Source organism: Vombatus ursinus, unplaced genomic scaffold (genome assembly GCF_900497805.2).
Source record: "Vombatus ursinus unplaced genomic scaffold, bare-nosed wombat genome assembly UNPS02009173.1, whole genome shotgun sequence".
Classification (NCBI taxonomy): Eukaryota; Metazoa; Chordata; class Mammalia; order Diprotodontia; family Vombatidae; genus Vombatus; species Vombatus ursinus.
This window is the reverse complement of record NW_020948951.1, coordinates 11,010,461-11,025,979: the sequence shown is the minus strand read 5'-3', so window position 1 is coordinate 11,025,979 and position 15,519 is coordinate 11,010,461. Positions and strand designations below refer to the sequence as shown.

Below are 15,519 nucleotides of genomic sequence, written 5' to 3'. Positions count from 1 at the left end.
TCTCCCCACCTCCTCTCTACCCCCATTACCCCCATGTCTCTGCTCTGCCCAGCTCCCTGTTTCTTACCTCCTTCCCCTCTCTTCCCATCATTCCCCCCTGTCTATACTCTGCTCCTCTACCCGTCTCTCCCCACCCCCTCACTCCCTCACTGCTCAGTGCCCAGGATTCCTCTCCTCCTCCTCTCTCCCCCACCTCACTGTTCTCCTCTTCTCTGTCCTCAGCTCAATGGTGATGCTGGAAATAGACAACCGCCTGTGCCTCCAGACCCCAGAGAGTAACCACTGCTTCCCCGATGCCCAGAGTGCTGCTGACTACCTGGGGGCCCTGTCTGCTGTGGAGCGGCTAGACTTTCCCTACCCTCTTCGGGCCGTTCGGGGTGAGGCATGGTGGGGTGGTGATGAGGAGAGAGAAGGCAGGTTGGCCATGGGTGGGGAGCCATGAGGAGGGCAGCAGATCAGAGGGTTTTCCCCTCTCTCTAGGTGAGCCCCTGCAACCCCCCGAGCCCAGCTTGCGGCTGCTCCCGCTGCTCGTGGTCGGAGCCGTCATTCTCGTCACCTTGGGTCTGGGTGTCCTGGTTGCCCGGAGGAAGCGTGAGCACAGCACCCTGTGGTTCCCTGAGGGCTTCTCGCTCAACAAAGATTCAGCCGGGACCAACAAAGGCCGGCGGGAGCCTGTGGGCCAGGATGCGCTGGGCATGAAGTGAGAGCCTTGGCCTCTGCCGGGCCTTCTCCTCCCCCTGACCACTCTGGTTTTCCTGTCTCCTCCTGTCCAGTGCCATCCTCTGTGACAGCTTCTTTCTCCCCTTCGTCTTCCTCCTCATCTCCTGTGACCTTATGGCCTCTTAACCCTGTCTCTCGAGACTCCCACCTCATTCCCATCCTCTGTGACATACTACCTTAGCACCTTGTGCACCTTGATCTTCTGTGACCCTATGGTTTCCAAATCCCATCCTCTGACCTAATCCAAAAACATCATCCTCTCTTAGTGTGGGTACCCTGGCCTCTGTCCAGTGTGTGTCATTTCCCATGGGGCCCCCAGTGCCTTCCCTCATGGACCCCTTTGACTGGATGGCTTGTCTTCGGTAGGAACATGACCAAAGGAGAGAGCCTGATGGGAGAGCCGTCAGAAGACTGGATGGACACAGAGTGCCCTGAGGCCAAGAGACTGAAGGTGCTGACCCTTTCCCAGCCCCACCCTGCCCCCATCCTTTACCTCACCTCCGTTCTTCATGATCACGGTCTATGTCTGCTCTTCTGCAAATTCCCCAGGTCTGCCCCAGCCTCACTATAGTCCTACTCCAGCCTCATTATAGTCCTACCCCAGCTTCTCTGATGCTTCATCCCTTGCCTTGTTACTTCCAAAGGTACACAGTTTGTCCAGGCTTTTCTCATTACTTATACAGACAGTTCTAGCTTTATATAAATTTGCATTATGCAAATTCAACTTTAGGTAAAGAATTCTGAAAGAAATCTGCACTTTACTATATAGTATTGTGTTCTCTCTATCTACTTCTGCCCTTGGTTTGGTGCTCCATAGCCCCCCCCCCCCAAAAAAAGCCTCTCCAAGTGAAAACAGAAGAACAGACACATGGAGAGATTGCCATCACTGGATTGGGTCTTGGCTTGAGTCCTCTGCTCCCAGAGAGGAGACCTTTGACCTGCTGTGCCCACCCACATGTTCGTTCCCCTGTGTCTGTCCCCTTCTACATATTGGCTATCCTGTCCTGTCTGTGTCCGTGTCTGGCCCCTATGTGACTGCCCCCTGCCCTTACACATGTTCTTCCTCTTGGTTCTGGTCAGGTTCCCATGTGGCTGGTCCTGGTCTTTGTGTGGAAGTTCCTTCTGCTACTCTTGCTTCTCTGTCCCCAGCCCCCATGGGTTCTTGTACTGTGTGCTGACCCCCTCCCTCCATGGGCCTGAAGCCCCCTCCTGGTCTGCCTCCTTCTCTCCCTTCCCTTAGACCATGGGCAAGTTTGTATTACATAAAAATTGCTTTACATGGAGGCCTGAGGGATGGTCTGCTTGCATAAAGTGAGAATGGTCTGTACCCTCCAGGGGAACAGGGGCCCCACAAAGGGAGAGGGTCCCAAGGGCTTGAATCTCTAAGATGTCCGGGGTCAGCTGAGTGAATTCTGTGAGGGGGTTACACCCTTGCAGCAGGGTGCTGGCTCTCTGAGGTTCCCTAGAGAGCTGATTCATTGGATGTCTGATAATAGCAAGACCTCGTCTGTTAGCTATGGATAGACGGGGCTCAGTCCCCAGTGCTGTCTTCTCTTTGCTCCTGCTTGGTCCTGTTTTTATAAAACTCGTATCTCCTCCAGCCCTGGCCACACCTCCATGAACTCTTGGCAAGAGCTATCCATAGGGCTTGAAATATTTGGACCTCAAGTTCCCCTTCCCCCTTTTGGTTCTAGGTCTTCATTTACCTTCCCCTCTGTCCTATGGGGACTCCTTGAACTTCTGGAGGAGAAAAGGGGATGCCTCTCTGGGCCCCACAGGTTACTTCTCTGGCTTCAGGTTATCCTCTGTTTTCCTCCTTCCTCATCCTTGGTATTTCCTCAGGTTTTCAGCCTCAGGAAACCTGACTCTTCCAACAGTCTGGTTTTCTTTTGGTCTGAGCATGGGCCCTGCCCCTTGCTGGCATACCCAAGCTGCGTCTGAATCCTGCCTACACATGGCTGCCGGAGATTCTGTGTCTTGCCTCCCCGTTGCTTTCTGCTGACGTGTAGGCCCAGTCTCTAGTTTGTGTGAGAACGACCTAGTGAAGGAGCGATGGAGAAGGGGTTGGGTCTTGTATCTTCCCTGAGAAATGAGGCAGGTCTTCTTAATAATCCATGCTTTTCCAGGGTGGAATGAGTTGCCCTGTGAAGTAGTGGGTTCCCCAGCCCTGGAGGTCTTCCAACAGAAACTGGATGACCTCTTGGAGGGAAATGTTGGAAACAGGCAGCCTCGTCTTTAGGCATCAGATTAGATCTCTGAGTTCTCTCCCTGGGGACATTCTGTGGTTCTTTGACATGGAATTCAGCCCTTGGAATGATTCATCCTTGTCCTGTTACTTCCAAAAGCACGCACACACACAGCCTGACCAGCATTTTCCGATCACTTACTATGTGCCTTCAGGGACGCTCAGAGGGAGAGATGGTTCTGACATCTATGCAGCAGAACACTGGATTTGAAATTAGACCCAGGTTCCAATTCTGTCTCAGAAACATCCTAGCTGTATGACCCTGGGCAAGTCATTTACTCTCTTTAAGCAATGAAGAAAGGATGATGGATTTGGGGTCAGAGGACTTTCTGGGTTTGAATCCTGATGATGCTACTTCTCTGTGCCTCAGTTTCCTCTCAGATGAGAAGGTCTCTTCCAGTTCTAAATCACTGATTTTGATAGGATTCTTGCACTTTAAGGGTTTGCAGAGCTCTTTTTATGTGTAATCTCATTTGATCCTCACACCAACCCTGGGAGGAAGGTGCTATTATTGTCATCCTCATTTTACTTCTGGGGAAACTGAGGTTGATAGAGGTTAAACTCAGGTCTTCCTAACTCCAAGGCTAGCCCTCTCTTTACTGAGTCATCTGGAAGCCTCCTATGATAGCTGTTCTTGGCCTCGTCTTTGGGTTCTAGAGCTGGCAGGCCCCTCGTGGCCCCCTCCTTTTAGACCCTGACTCTTTCCTTTTCTCCAAGGTCAGGGATTCTTCACCTCATTTATGTCCTGGCCCCCTTTGGCCATCATTCTGCTGAAAGCCATGGGCCCCTTTTCATAGTCGTGTTTGTAAGTACATATGAAAAAGTAGAAACTGCTCCTTGCCCAGCCCCCCTTCTTTGTTCACAGGTGGAGGAGCCTGGGACTGGGGCTGAGGACCCCGTGGACTGCCGCCAGTGGACTCAGCACCATCTTGTTGCAGCTGACATCCGTGTGCCCCCAGCCATGGCACTAACCCCACCCCAGGGTGACCTCGACGCTGATGGTGTGGACGTCAATGTGCGAGGTCCAGGTTGGCATCGAACCAAGTTCACTCCTCCTTGGGCCTCCCTTCCTTGCTATCACCTTTCCAATCTGGCACCCTTCCCAAACCTCTTCCATCCTGAGCCTCCCATGGGTGGGTCTGAAAGTGTGGTGAGGGTCTTTGGGGAAAGGAGAGATGGGGTTTGTCCTCGTGCAGCTGATACATCTAAGAGGACCCTGCTATACCCAAGTATGAGGGGTGGGGGCTGCCTTATGTCTCCCAACTAGACTCCTCAAATAAGGGTATGGGAGGGTTTTTTGGGGGAACCAGACTCCCTGTATCTGTTTATGGTGAAAGGAGTTGGGAGTATGTTCTCAGGGCCTAGGCTCTGTGTGTGTGTGCAGACAAGGAGAAGGGGGTTGGGTGTGGAGTGTCTTTCCAGGGACCAGGCTTTCTCTGTGTGTATTGGGGAAAGAAGGGAGTTGGCTGTGGGCCCCAGGGTCCAGGCTCCTGACCGCTGGCTCAAAGACCCATCTTCCCCCTAGATGGCTTTACTCCTCTGATGCTGGCCTCGTTCTGTGGGGGAGCACTTGAGCCAGTACTGGTGGATGCTGAGGAGGCCGAAGATACCCCAGCCAATATCATCTCAGATCTGATCTGCCAGGGGGCTCAGCTTGGCGCTCAGACAGATAGGACGGGAGAGACTGCCCTGCACCTGGCTGCTCGCTATGCCCGTGCTGATGCTGCTAAGCGCCTGCTGGATGCTGGTGCTGACACCAATGCCCAGGACCACACAGGCCGTACCCCCCTGCACACAGCAGTTACCGCTGATGCCCAGGGTGTCTTTCAGGTGGGCCAGGGCCTCTGGGTGGGGACATGCTTGGGTTTACAGAAGGGGGAGGCATCCTGGGAATTCCTAGGGCTGAACTCTGACGACCTGAACCATCTGGTATCCCAGATCCTAATCCGAAACCGTTCCACGGACCTGGATGCCCGGATGGCGGATGGCTCAACAGCATTGATCCTGGCTGCCCGGTTGGCTGTCGAGGGCATGGTGGAGGAGCTCATTGCCTGCCACGCTGATGTCAATGCTGTAGATGAACTGGGTACTGCTGGGCCCTGGGGGAGGTATGAGGCGGGGAGTTCAGAGAAAAGGAAGGAAATGTGAGGTGTGCCTTTAGGGCCTCTTAAACAAGCAGAGGGCTACCCATAAGAGCCTGAAGATTTCTTTCATTTTTTGGTTGAGGGAACTTAGGCCAATAGAAGTTAAGTGACTTAACCCCTGTCACTTTGACTGCAAATCCAGTCATCTTTCCACTGTAACTTATTGCCTCCAAGAATTTTTTTTTTAAGGCGATTGGGGTTAAGTGACTTGTCGAGGGTCACACAGCTAGTGTCAAGTGTTTGGTCTGAGGCCAGATTTGAACTCAGGTCCTCCTGACTTCAGGGCAGGTGCTCTATCCACTGCCTCACCTAGCTGCCCCCCCTCCAAGGATTTCAGAAGCTAAATATCTCAACATCTTTCTGTCTCTCTTCATCAATCTAATCTATATTTGTATCTATTCATCTATCTCTACCTACCTATTATGTATCTAAATATCTATATTTATCTCTAGCTATCTCTCTAACTCTGTATATCTCTCTACCTATTGTTTATGTAAACATTTATCGATATCAATGTATTTCTCTTATCTATCTATATCCCTGTCTGGCTATTCATTTGTCTGCCTAGTTATCTGTTGTCCAAGCTTTGCCTGAGCATGCAGTCATTCTATAACAGAGCTGTCAGAAACACACAGCCGTTGACTGCCTGTGGCCCCACAATGCTCCTGAATCTGGCCAGAGCCAGATTAAAATATTATTGGAAAATATTTAACTAAACAAATAAAAATACAATGAAACACAGATAACATTACATTTTAAAACCAAGTCATTATGGGGCCCGCAGGGATCCTTGTGGCCAGGGTTTGGTGGCCCCATTACTGTATGAGTTTGACATTATTGTTCTACGGCGTCTGCATATAGTCATCAAATTCTACTTGAGTCCCCTTAGAGGGACCAGCTGCTCATCGGGGCAGCCCATCCTATTTGAGGTTAGCTGAATTTGTTAGGAAATTTTCCCTTACATCAAGCCAAAACCTACTTCCCTGTAGAGCCTATAAATCCACATTCTGCCCCTGGGGCCCAAGCAGAACCAGGCTTATTCCTCTTCCACACGTCAGACCTTCAAAGATTTGTGGACATTACATCCTTCCTCACCTCCACCCTTACATGTTTCTCTTCCTCATGTGCTTTGATCGATTCTTGTAGGGCCAGTTCTTGGGGTCCTTCACCATTCTAGCACACGTCCTCAGGGATGACGTGAGTAGGTTTTTCTCAGGTCGAGGCCTACTGTGTCTAAGGCATATCCCCCTGTGTAGTCGGGTTGACCTTGAGAGATGCTCCTTTTCTTCCTCATGCCACTAATTTGTGCTTTCAGAACTTCATTCTTGAGGGCTTCTCGTCCCTCTTAGGACAGCTTCATCTTAGAATTTTAAGTCATTGGATTCATCCATTCAGCACGCAGTTAGCACTTGCTATATGCAGGACCCTGTTGTTGGGTAAGAAGGAGACAGTGTCCAAAACCAAAGGGTTCTTCATCCTTTCTCTGAACCTGCTGGAATCCCAGTGTAGATTTGCATTAGAAGAGAGTTGCCCTCCTTTTTAAGGAGGTACAAGCTGTTATATAATGTACTCAATTTTACTTTGTCTCTTTTAAATGATGTCGAATCTCATCTTACTAAGTCTCATTGATTCCCGTGAAGTCAAACATGCCTCCTAGTATTTTTATCTCTAGTTCATCTCTTTATCACCCACGCTTTGTGAATTTGTATGGACACAGCCCAGACTTGGGGCTTTATCACAGGCTCTCTTTGGTTATTGTTTCCGAATGTAGTTACTGCTATGTTCTACTTGCATTTAATATGTATTTTCAGGTCACAGCCCCTCTTCCCCTGGTCCCAAGGATCTTTCCCATGGGTTTTAACCTGTCGTGCACTGACCTTTGCATTCTTTCCTTTACTTTTCCCAGGGTCTCTCTGGCATTAGCCTCTGGGAAGTCTCTCCTGATTCCCAGCCCAGTTTCCCTCCTTTCTGTTTAGCTGGCTGGAAGCCTAAGATTACCTTCTTGACCTTCTTTACTTGATCAGAATGCTGGGCCTACCTTCCCCAGTGGTCATCCCCCAGGGATTCTCCATGGTGGGCATTAGTTTCCCTCAGAACCAGTCACCTCCAGTCAGCTTTCTCTAACGGCCAGAGGCAGACTCTAGAATCTTCCCATCTCCAAGTCTCTGTACTTGAAAAATCCCCATCTTTAAAGAATCTCCCCAGCCCTCGGCTCATTGGCTGTGGAGAGGTGACCGTGTCTCTAAGAGAGTTGGCGTATTGGGCTGTTCATGCTTCTTTGAGAGGCAGCTGGGTGGTACGGTGGACAGAATGACTGACAGGAAGATCTGAGTTCAAATCCAGCCTCTGGCACTACTCTGGGCGGGTCACATAACCTCTCTCTGAAGCAGTTTCCTCATCTGTAAAATGTGGAGAACAGTAGCACCTCTTCCCCAGGGTTATTGTGCGGATCAAATGAGATAACATTTATAAAGCCCCTTGCAAACCTTACATTACTACACAAAGGCTAGCCTTGTTATTTTTGGTGTTATTATTATTTCTTCTCCAGATGTCTCCGAGAGCTCATGGCCCCTTGGGCCCTCAATGGGCTTCCAGAATCTTGTTGTTACTTTGCAATATATAAATATAATATTAAACATACCACATTATTCTGAGCTTGGATTTCCTTGGCATAAGCTACTTCCCTAAAATGAGATCTCTTGGAAAGGAAATAGATGTATAATTTTGAGGGTTTGGTTTTTTTTTTTTTTTTTTTTTTTGGTCCAGACCTGCTTGTGATTTCATTGATGTCAGGAACTTCCAGTAAAGAAATTCCCTCTGCCAGTGAATATGGGCAATTGTTCTATGTGTCTTAAGGAGTTCCCTGGGATACCAAGAGGCTAAGTGACTTGCCCAGAGTCTTTGTGGCAGGACTTGAACCCAGGGCTTCCTGATTCTGAGGCAGCCTCTTGATCCACTAGCTGCATTGGTATCCGTGGAAATTTGACACCAAGCGTAGGCTGGGCCCAGCTTTTATACGACTGATTCAATAAATATTTACTAAGCACTTAACTGCAGAGCTCAGTGCTTGGTGCTAGGGAAAAAACAAAAGTTTAAATACACACAGGAAGAAGGACAGTCTATATTCAGACCAATGCAGTGCATGAACATGACACAAAATTCCCACTGAGTGTGAGGGGAGGGAGCTCTTCTTCTACAGAGACACTCTTGTGTTTACAAGCTCTCTTCATTCTGGAGTGTGCACGCATGTGGGCACACACATATGTGACAGGTCCCCCCTTTTCTCCCCAGTCAGGTCTATTGTGGGGGTCTGACCCTCACCCTTCCCCTCTCTATTATACACACATACATACACACACATGCACATGCACTCTCCCCCCAGATCTATTCAGGGTTTCTTCCCAACCCCCAGATGCATCAGACCTGTTGCAGGGCCCTGACCCCATCCCATTGCTTCCCTCTCTGTTACACATACACACACACACACACACACACACACACACACACACACACACACATCCAGGACTATACAGGGTCTCCCCCCCCCCCCCAAACACATCAGGACAGGAGGTCACCTTGAGTATCCCCTCTGCCCCGTGCTAGAATACTGGCTTTGTCTGAACCTCTGATTCTCTGTTCTCAGGTAAATCTGCCCTGCACTGGGCTGCAGCTGTCAATAACGTGGAAGCAACCGTGGCCCTGCTCAAGAATGGGGCCAACAAGGACATGCAGGACAGTAAGGTGAGGCCCCTCCCCCACAGTCAGCCTCCTGTCTCTCTTTCCTCTTTCTCCTCATTCTCTTCTCTCTCCTCTCCTGTTAATCTTCCTCTTTTGGCTCCTTTCTCTCTCTTTTTTTCTCTCCCTTCCTCCTAGACTCTTTCTGGTTCCCTACAACACTCCCGCCGGTCCCCAACTCTGATCCTCATGACGCCTGCCCTGCCCCCTCCAGGAGGAGACACCCCTGTTCCTTGCAGCCCGGGAGGGCAGCTATGAGGCGGCCAAGGTTCTCTTGGACCACTTTGCCAACCGGGAGATCACGGATCACCTGGACCGGCTGCCCCGAGATGTAGCCCACGAGCGGCTGCACCAGGACATCGTCCGCCTGCTGGAAGAACACAACACGGCTCGCAGCCCTCCAGGTGCCCACGGGTTGGCCCCGCTGCTCTGCCCACCGGGCACTTTCCTGCCTGGCCTCAAGCCCACGCCTTCAGGGAGTGGCAGCAAGAAGAGCCGGAGGCCCCCAGGAAAGGGTGGCCCTGGGGCCAGCGGGGCCAAAGGGCGTAACAAGAAGCTCACGCTTGCCTGCCCGGGCCCTTTGCTAGAAAGCTCTGTGACACTGTCACCTGTAGACTCTCTGGACTCCCCACGGCCTTTTGGGGGGACTCCTGCTTCCCCTGGGAGCTTCCCCTTGGAGGGGCCCTATGCAGCCACTGTGTCACTGGCTCAGCTGGGTGGGACAGGGAGGGGTGCACTAGGACGGCCCTCTGGAGGCTGTGTGGTGAACTTAGGTCTGGTGAGCCCTGTGGCGGTGCCCTTTGACTGGGCCCGCCTACCCCCGCCAGCCCCTGGGACCACCCACCCTAGCTTGGCCCCACCAGGCCCTTCTTTCTTATTGCCTGGGCCCCTGCCACTGGCCCCAGGCCCCCAGATCTTGGTGCCTGGGACCCCTGTCTCTCCCAAGGAACCCCCACCCCAGTACTTCCCACCAGGTGGAACGGCTGAAGAGTACCCACCACCTGCTGGTCCTGTGCCTCCGGCTCGAGGCAGCCCCTCAAAACACTTCCTGCGGGTGCCCAGTGAGCACCCCTACCTTACTCCATCCCCGGAGTCTCCTGAACTGTGGGCCAGCCCTTCCCCCCGCTCGCTCTCAGACTGGTCTGACTCCACTCCCAGCCCTGCCACTGGGGCTCTGTTGACACCCCATCCTGTCCCTGGCCCGCTGCCCCAGGGTCAGGGCCAGGCTCAGACTCAGACTCAGACTCAGCTGGGTCCCCGGCCTGACCCAGCCCCCAAGAGGCAAGTGTTGGCTTGAGACAGCTCCCTGACCTTGGGCTCTGCCAGGCTAAGACCCAGGTGGGGCTTCTGGGCCCTGGGGAGCCAGGGCCTGGGGCCCTCCCCTGGGTCTCCTATCACTCTACTGCCATCTCTCCCTCATGTTTTTTTCTCACTCACTCCTTCTCTCTCTGACCCCACACATTCTTCCCTCTCTGCCTTCCCTCCAGGCTTCCATGTTCTCTCTCCGACATTAGTGTTTTGTTTTTGTTTTTGTTTTTTTTTTTTACATTTTGTATAGAACCAAATACATTTAAACGAACTTATTATTATATCTATATATATTTTTTTTTTACAAAATATATATATGGAGAAGGTCCCTACCTTTCCGTTCCCTACCCCCACCCCCAACTGCACTCCTCCAAAAGGGGGCCAGGCTAAAGCCCCCCACCCCCTGCCCTCCCATCAGTGCCCCCGTGGGGCTGACCCTGTCGGCCTATAGGCCGCACCAGATCCCGTGTACCGAGTACACTGCTGTGACCATATCTCCTGTGGTGCCTGTGGCCATGTTTGTGAGCCCCTGTATTGGGGGGCAGGAGGAGAATAGTGGCACCTGAATTGGGAATCTTCCCTACTTCACTGCATTCCAGATATAACTTATTTTGTGGCATTGCTTGGGAAAGACCATGTCTATTTCCATGAGCTTTAGAGGGAAACATTGGCCCACTTGCTCAGCTTCCTTTCCCCTTATAAATTTGGGGTGGGTGTGGGTCATTGTTCCCCCCAAAATCTGTACATTTCACTGAAGTCTTTATGTAAATATGGGGGTAGAGGGTCTTCCCAGCCCCTTGCACTGCCCAGGGCTCCCTTGGCCCCTGTGTCAGAAATAGAAGGATTTTAGGCTATTTTTGTAATGTGTCCCAGCCTGCACTGCCTGTGGAGCCCAGGCTCCTCTCTTCCCCTCCCCCACTGTACAGACCCTCGACCCTTTGCCACCATCTAATTAAAGTGTAGTTATCACCAAAGTGTCGACCGCTTTGTGTTTATGCGTGTGTTGGTTGGGGGGAGGGGAGGCTGCTCCCAGAACGGCTTCGTTTAGTCTCCTTTAGTTCCAAGTTCAGTCTTCAAAAATTAGAACTGGTACTAAGAATTTTGACCCCTTGGTGAAATTGAGTTGAGGGGAGGAGAAAATCTCCGAGGCGGCTGCTGAAGAAGCCAGTGCATGCTCCCATGGCTGCTGGTCCCTGGGGAACATGGGTCCTCAGGTCCAGTGGGGTGAAGGTGGCGCAAAGTGGAAGAAGGGTGTGGTGGCACGTGCCCCATGGAGAAAAGGTGACTGGAGTCAAGCCAGGTAGTAGTAATGGGGTAGTAGTCAGTTGCCGTCTGGAGGAAGAGTCCCTTCCCCTATCCCCATTATATCGACACCATCAGGGCAATGTCCTAATTGCCTGGTCCTGGTCAAAACTCTGTTATCAACCAAAACTCTAAAAGAGCAGGAACGAGTGAACAAATACTGAATCTGGCGTCTGGAGATGTGGGTTTGAGCTGCGGTTGTGGGGATTATCAGCTGTGGAACCCTGGGTAAATCATTTCCTTTCTCTGGGCCACATTTTCCTCAGTTATTAGCTGTCAGGACCATTGTGAGCAAAGTGATTTGTAAACTCTTGAGTGTGTTGTAGAAATATGAATAGTCCATGGGTGGAGGGTTTGAAGGATCCTTGTAGTTCTGAACTTGTGTTGGGACTACAGTGAAGAACCATTGGCTGGAAGGTGGGGAGGGGTGGAGGAAATAAGGTGGAGGGTAGGAGGGGGCAATGGGATGGGAAGAGGGACATTTGTATGTCAGTCCCAAAATCCTCAGTTCTTCAAAGATCTGTGGATATTTCCTCCGTGACTTGGTAGGCTGTCTTCGATAGCTGCTGTGGCCCAACAGTCATCACCTCGTATCCAGCCTAGTGATGCATTTCTCTGAGTTTGGCTAGGCTGGCTTGTAGATAGTAGACTTACACACAGGCCCTGGGGCTATACCTGGGACCTTTCTAACTTGATAGGTTCTATTCTGGCTTTTCTTCTGACCTCATCCACCTGTGTTTCTAGTCTTACTACTCTTATCTCCCTGATCTCTTACATTTACTTCCTTCTCTGAATTTACTTTTCCCCTGCCCCACTCACCTGGACTTTTTCAATAGTCAAGTCAACTAGCGTTTATTAAGCACCTGCTATTTGCTAAGTGCTATACTAAGTACTAGGGATACAAAGAAAGGCAAAAAAACAGTCCTTTGCCCTCAAGGAGCTCACTGTCTAATGGGGAGATGACATGCAAACAAAGGATCTCTAAAGTAAATTGGGGGTAGTCTCAGAGGGAAGACACTAAGGTGAAGGAGGACAGGGCAAAGCTTCTCATACAAGATGGGACTTTAGCCGAGGACTGGAGGAAGCCAGGAAAGCTAGGAGGTAGAGACGAGGAGGGAGAGAGTTCCAGGTCTGGAGGACAGTCATTGGAATCCTTAGGAGTTGAAAGATAAGAGTGTTGTGTGTGAGGAACAACAAGGATGCCAGTGTTGCTGGATTGCAAACCTGGGGGGGTGGTGTTAAGGTATAAGAAGACTGGAAAGGTAGGTTAGGAAGGACTTTGAAAATCACAGGATCCTGGAAGTAAGAGGGAAGCATGAATTTATTGACTAAAGTGGGTGGTATGGTCAAATCTATGTTTTAGGAAGATCAGTTTGTCAGTTGAGAGGAGGATGGATTGGAGTAGGGAGAGATTTGAGGTAGGGAACCTAATGAAATAGCAGAGGCATGAGATGATGCGAACATGGACCAGTGTGGCAGGGTCAGAGGGCACATGTACCCGAGATATGACAAAAGGGGAAATTATAGGACTTGGTGGCTGATGGATGTTGGGGGAGAGAGGAAAAATACGAAGTAGAAGATCATCCCTGGGTTGTGTTACCTGGGTGACTGGACTGGTGGTGTCTTAATAGGGAAATCGGGAATGAGGGCAGGTTTGGGGAGAAAGATCATGAGTTCAGTTTTGGACATGCTGAGTTCAAGGTTACTGTAGATTGTCCCATTCAAGATATCTATAAAGGCAACTGGAGAGGTGAGACTGGAAGTCAGGAGAGAGGTTAGTAGACAACTAGATCTGAGAGTTGTTTGGAGAGAAATGATAGTTGAAACTATGGGTGCTGATGAGATCACCAAGGGAAATGGTCTACGTAGGTTCCCAATATGGGCAATACCACCCACTGGGGCCACTGGAACAATGGGGGGGGCGGGAGTAGCCATGGGTGCAACTGGGGGGCTTGAATAAAAATAAGGTGGTGGAAGCATAAGGAAAGAAGAGAAGAACATTTTTTAAAATTTATTTATTTTTAATTTTCAACATTCACTTCCACAAGATTTTGAGTTCCAAATTTTCTTCCCATCTCATCCCTCCCCCCACCCCAAGATGGCATGCATTCTGTATACTCCTTCCCTTAATCTGCCCTCCCTTGTATCTCTCCCCCCACCCTTCTCTTATCCCCTTCCCTTTCTATTTTCCTGTAGGGCAGGATAGATTTCTATACCTCATTTCCTGTATTTCTTATTTCCCAGTTGCTTGTGAAAACAGTTTTTTTAACATGTGTTTTTAAAACTTTGGGTTCCAAATTTTCTCCCTTCCTCCCTCCCCACTCATCCTCATTGAAAAGGCAAGCAACTTGATATAGGTTATACGTGTGTAGTCATGCAAAACATTTCCATAGTAGTCATAGAACATTTTTTTTACTTTGTTCTTTTTAAAAATTTTTTTATTAATTTAGTTTGATTTATCAACAATCACTTCCGAAAGCTTTTGAGTTTTAAATTTTCTACCCCATCTTCCCCCCTCCTTCCCTAAGACAGCTCGAAATCTGATATAGAAGATAAGAACATTTTGAATAACCATTTGTACATGGTTCATCTGTGTAACAGAGCTAAAGTCATGGTGATTGTATTATTTTCCAAATAAACACACAAAATGCAAGTTATAACCAATCAGTGGTGAAGTCTGCTGACAGGTCTTAACAAGCAAGTGTTGGCAGGCGAGGTTGTTGCACATTGTCAGAAGTCCAGCATGCATTGGCAGGAATATGTACATGTAATGACTTGTTTATAATACAATACTGTTTGGTTACATGATGCAGTATCACATCATCACAATTTCAATGTAGGAAAAAGACCACAAATTTACAATAAATTATTAAATTTAAGATGCATCATTTAAAAAATATTTTATATTTTTTTGAAATGACACAAATTTTAAAAAGTTAAAAGGTTAAAGAAAGTAGATTTCCAGGGGAGTGCTGAGTAATTTTTTTTTTTCAAAAAGGGGGTGGTAGGCCAAATAAGTTTGGAAACCTCTGTTCTGGAGGGAGTAGAGAAGGCCCATCCTCCACATGGCTGCCAAACAAATTTTGAAAGCATAGACTTGACAGTGTCACCACCTCACTCAAAGTTTTTTGATGGCTCTTCATTGCCTTTAGGATAAAATAGAAAATCCTCAATCTGGTATAAATTGCTCTGTAATAGAATTCCTGCCTTCTTTTCCAGTCTCCCTGCCTCCCCCACCTCCCAATATTACCTCTTTCACATACTGTGGCCTGCCTGCCATGTCCTGTATACACAAAATTCCACCTCCTGCCCTTTGAGTAGATGGTCCTCTTGCTAGGAGTGCCCTCCTTTCTTATTTGGGCCCCTCAGAATCTCTGCCTTCTTTGCAAACAGTTTAGGAACCACTTCCTAAAAAGGCCTTTCCTCAGACCCCACCACCACCAAATTTGTTACTGTCATTGTTCAGTCGTATCCGACTCTTTTTGACCCCTTTTGGGGGTTTCTTGGTAGAAATACTGGAGTGGTTTGCCTTTTCCTTCTCCAGCTCATTTTACAGATGAGGAAACTGAGGCAAGCAGGGTTAAGTGATTTGCCCAGGGTCACACAGCTAGTAAGTGTCTGAGTCCAGATTTGAGCTCAGGTCTTCCTGACTTCAGGCCTACCACTCTAACTACTGCACCACCTAGCTGCCCCTATCAAATTACTTTGTATATACTTTGTACTCACTTAGCTGTATACATGTTAAGTTCCCCCAGTAAAATGTAAGCTCCTAGAGAGCAGGGACTGTTTCATTTTGTCTGTATCTGAGTGGTTCAGTGCCTAGCACACAGCAAGCAATGCTTTGGTAAATGGTTATTGGATTAGATTGTTGCAATTGAAAACTCAGGGTCACCACTATCCATACTGAATGCAGCTGAGGTGTGTAGTAGTAGTCACATGTGAAGGTGGGATGTCTGAGCAGGTGGAGGAGGCCCATCAATTATGCATCAAAAGGACTTGTTTGGGCCAAGGGAGTGATAAGTGATACTAGGGCTGATTACATGGCAGCTCTGGAAATGGGCTGGA

The 15,519-nt window shown here is 49.4% G+C and overlaps 1 protein-coding gene across 1 annotated transcript in view; it reads left to right on the top strand.

The window, feature by feature from the left end:
* NOTCH3 (notch receptor 3) overlaps nucleotides 1-11,126 on the top strand; it is a 32,396-nt gene extending 21,270 nt beyond the window's left edge. The window contains exons 25-32 of the mRNA XM_027850967.1: nucleotides 223-377; nucleotides 481-700; nucleotides 1,087-1,171; nucleotides 3,831-3,993; nucleotides 4,491-4,795; nucleotides 4,904-5,051; nucleotides 8,753-8,850; nucleotides 9,059-11,126. Of these exons, the coding sequence (XP_027706768.1) occupies nucleotides 223-377; nucleotides 481-700; nucleotides 1,087-1,171; nucleotides 3,831-3,993; nucleotides 4,491-4,795; nucleotides 4,904-5,051; nucleotides 8,753-8,850; nucleotides 9,059-10,141 (2,257 nt within the window). The 3' untranslated portion in view covers nucleotides 10,142-11,126. The remainder of the gene's footprint in view (nucleotides 1-222; nucleotides 378-480; nucleotides 701-1,086; nucleotides 1,172-3,830; nucleotides 3,994-4,490; nucleotides 4,796-4,903; nucleotides 5,052-8,752; nucleotides 8,851-9,058) is intronic.
* The last annotated feature ends 4,393 nt before the right edge of the window (nucleotides 11,127-15,519 follow it).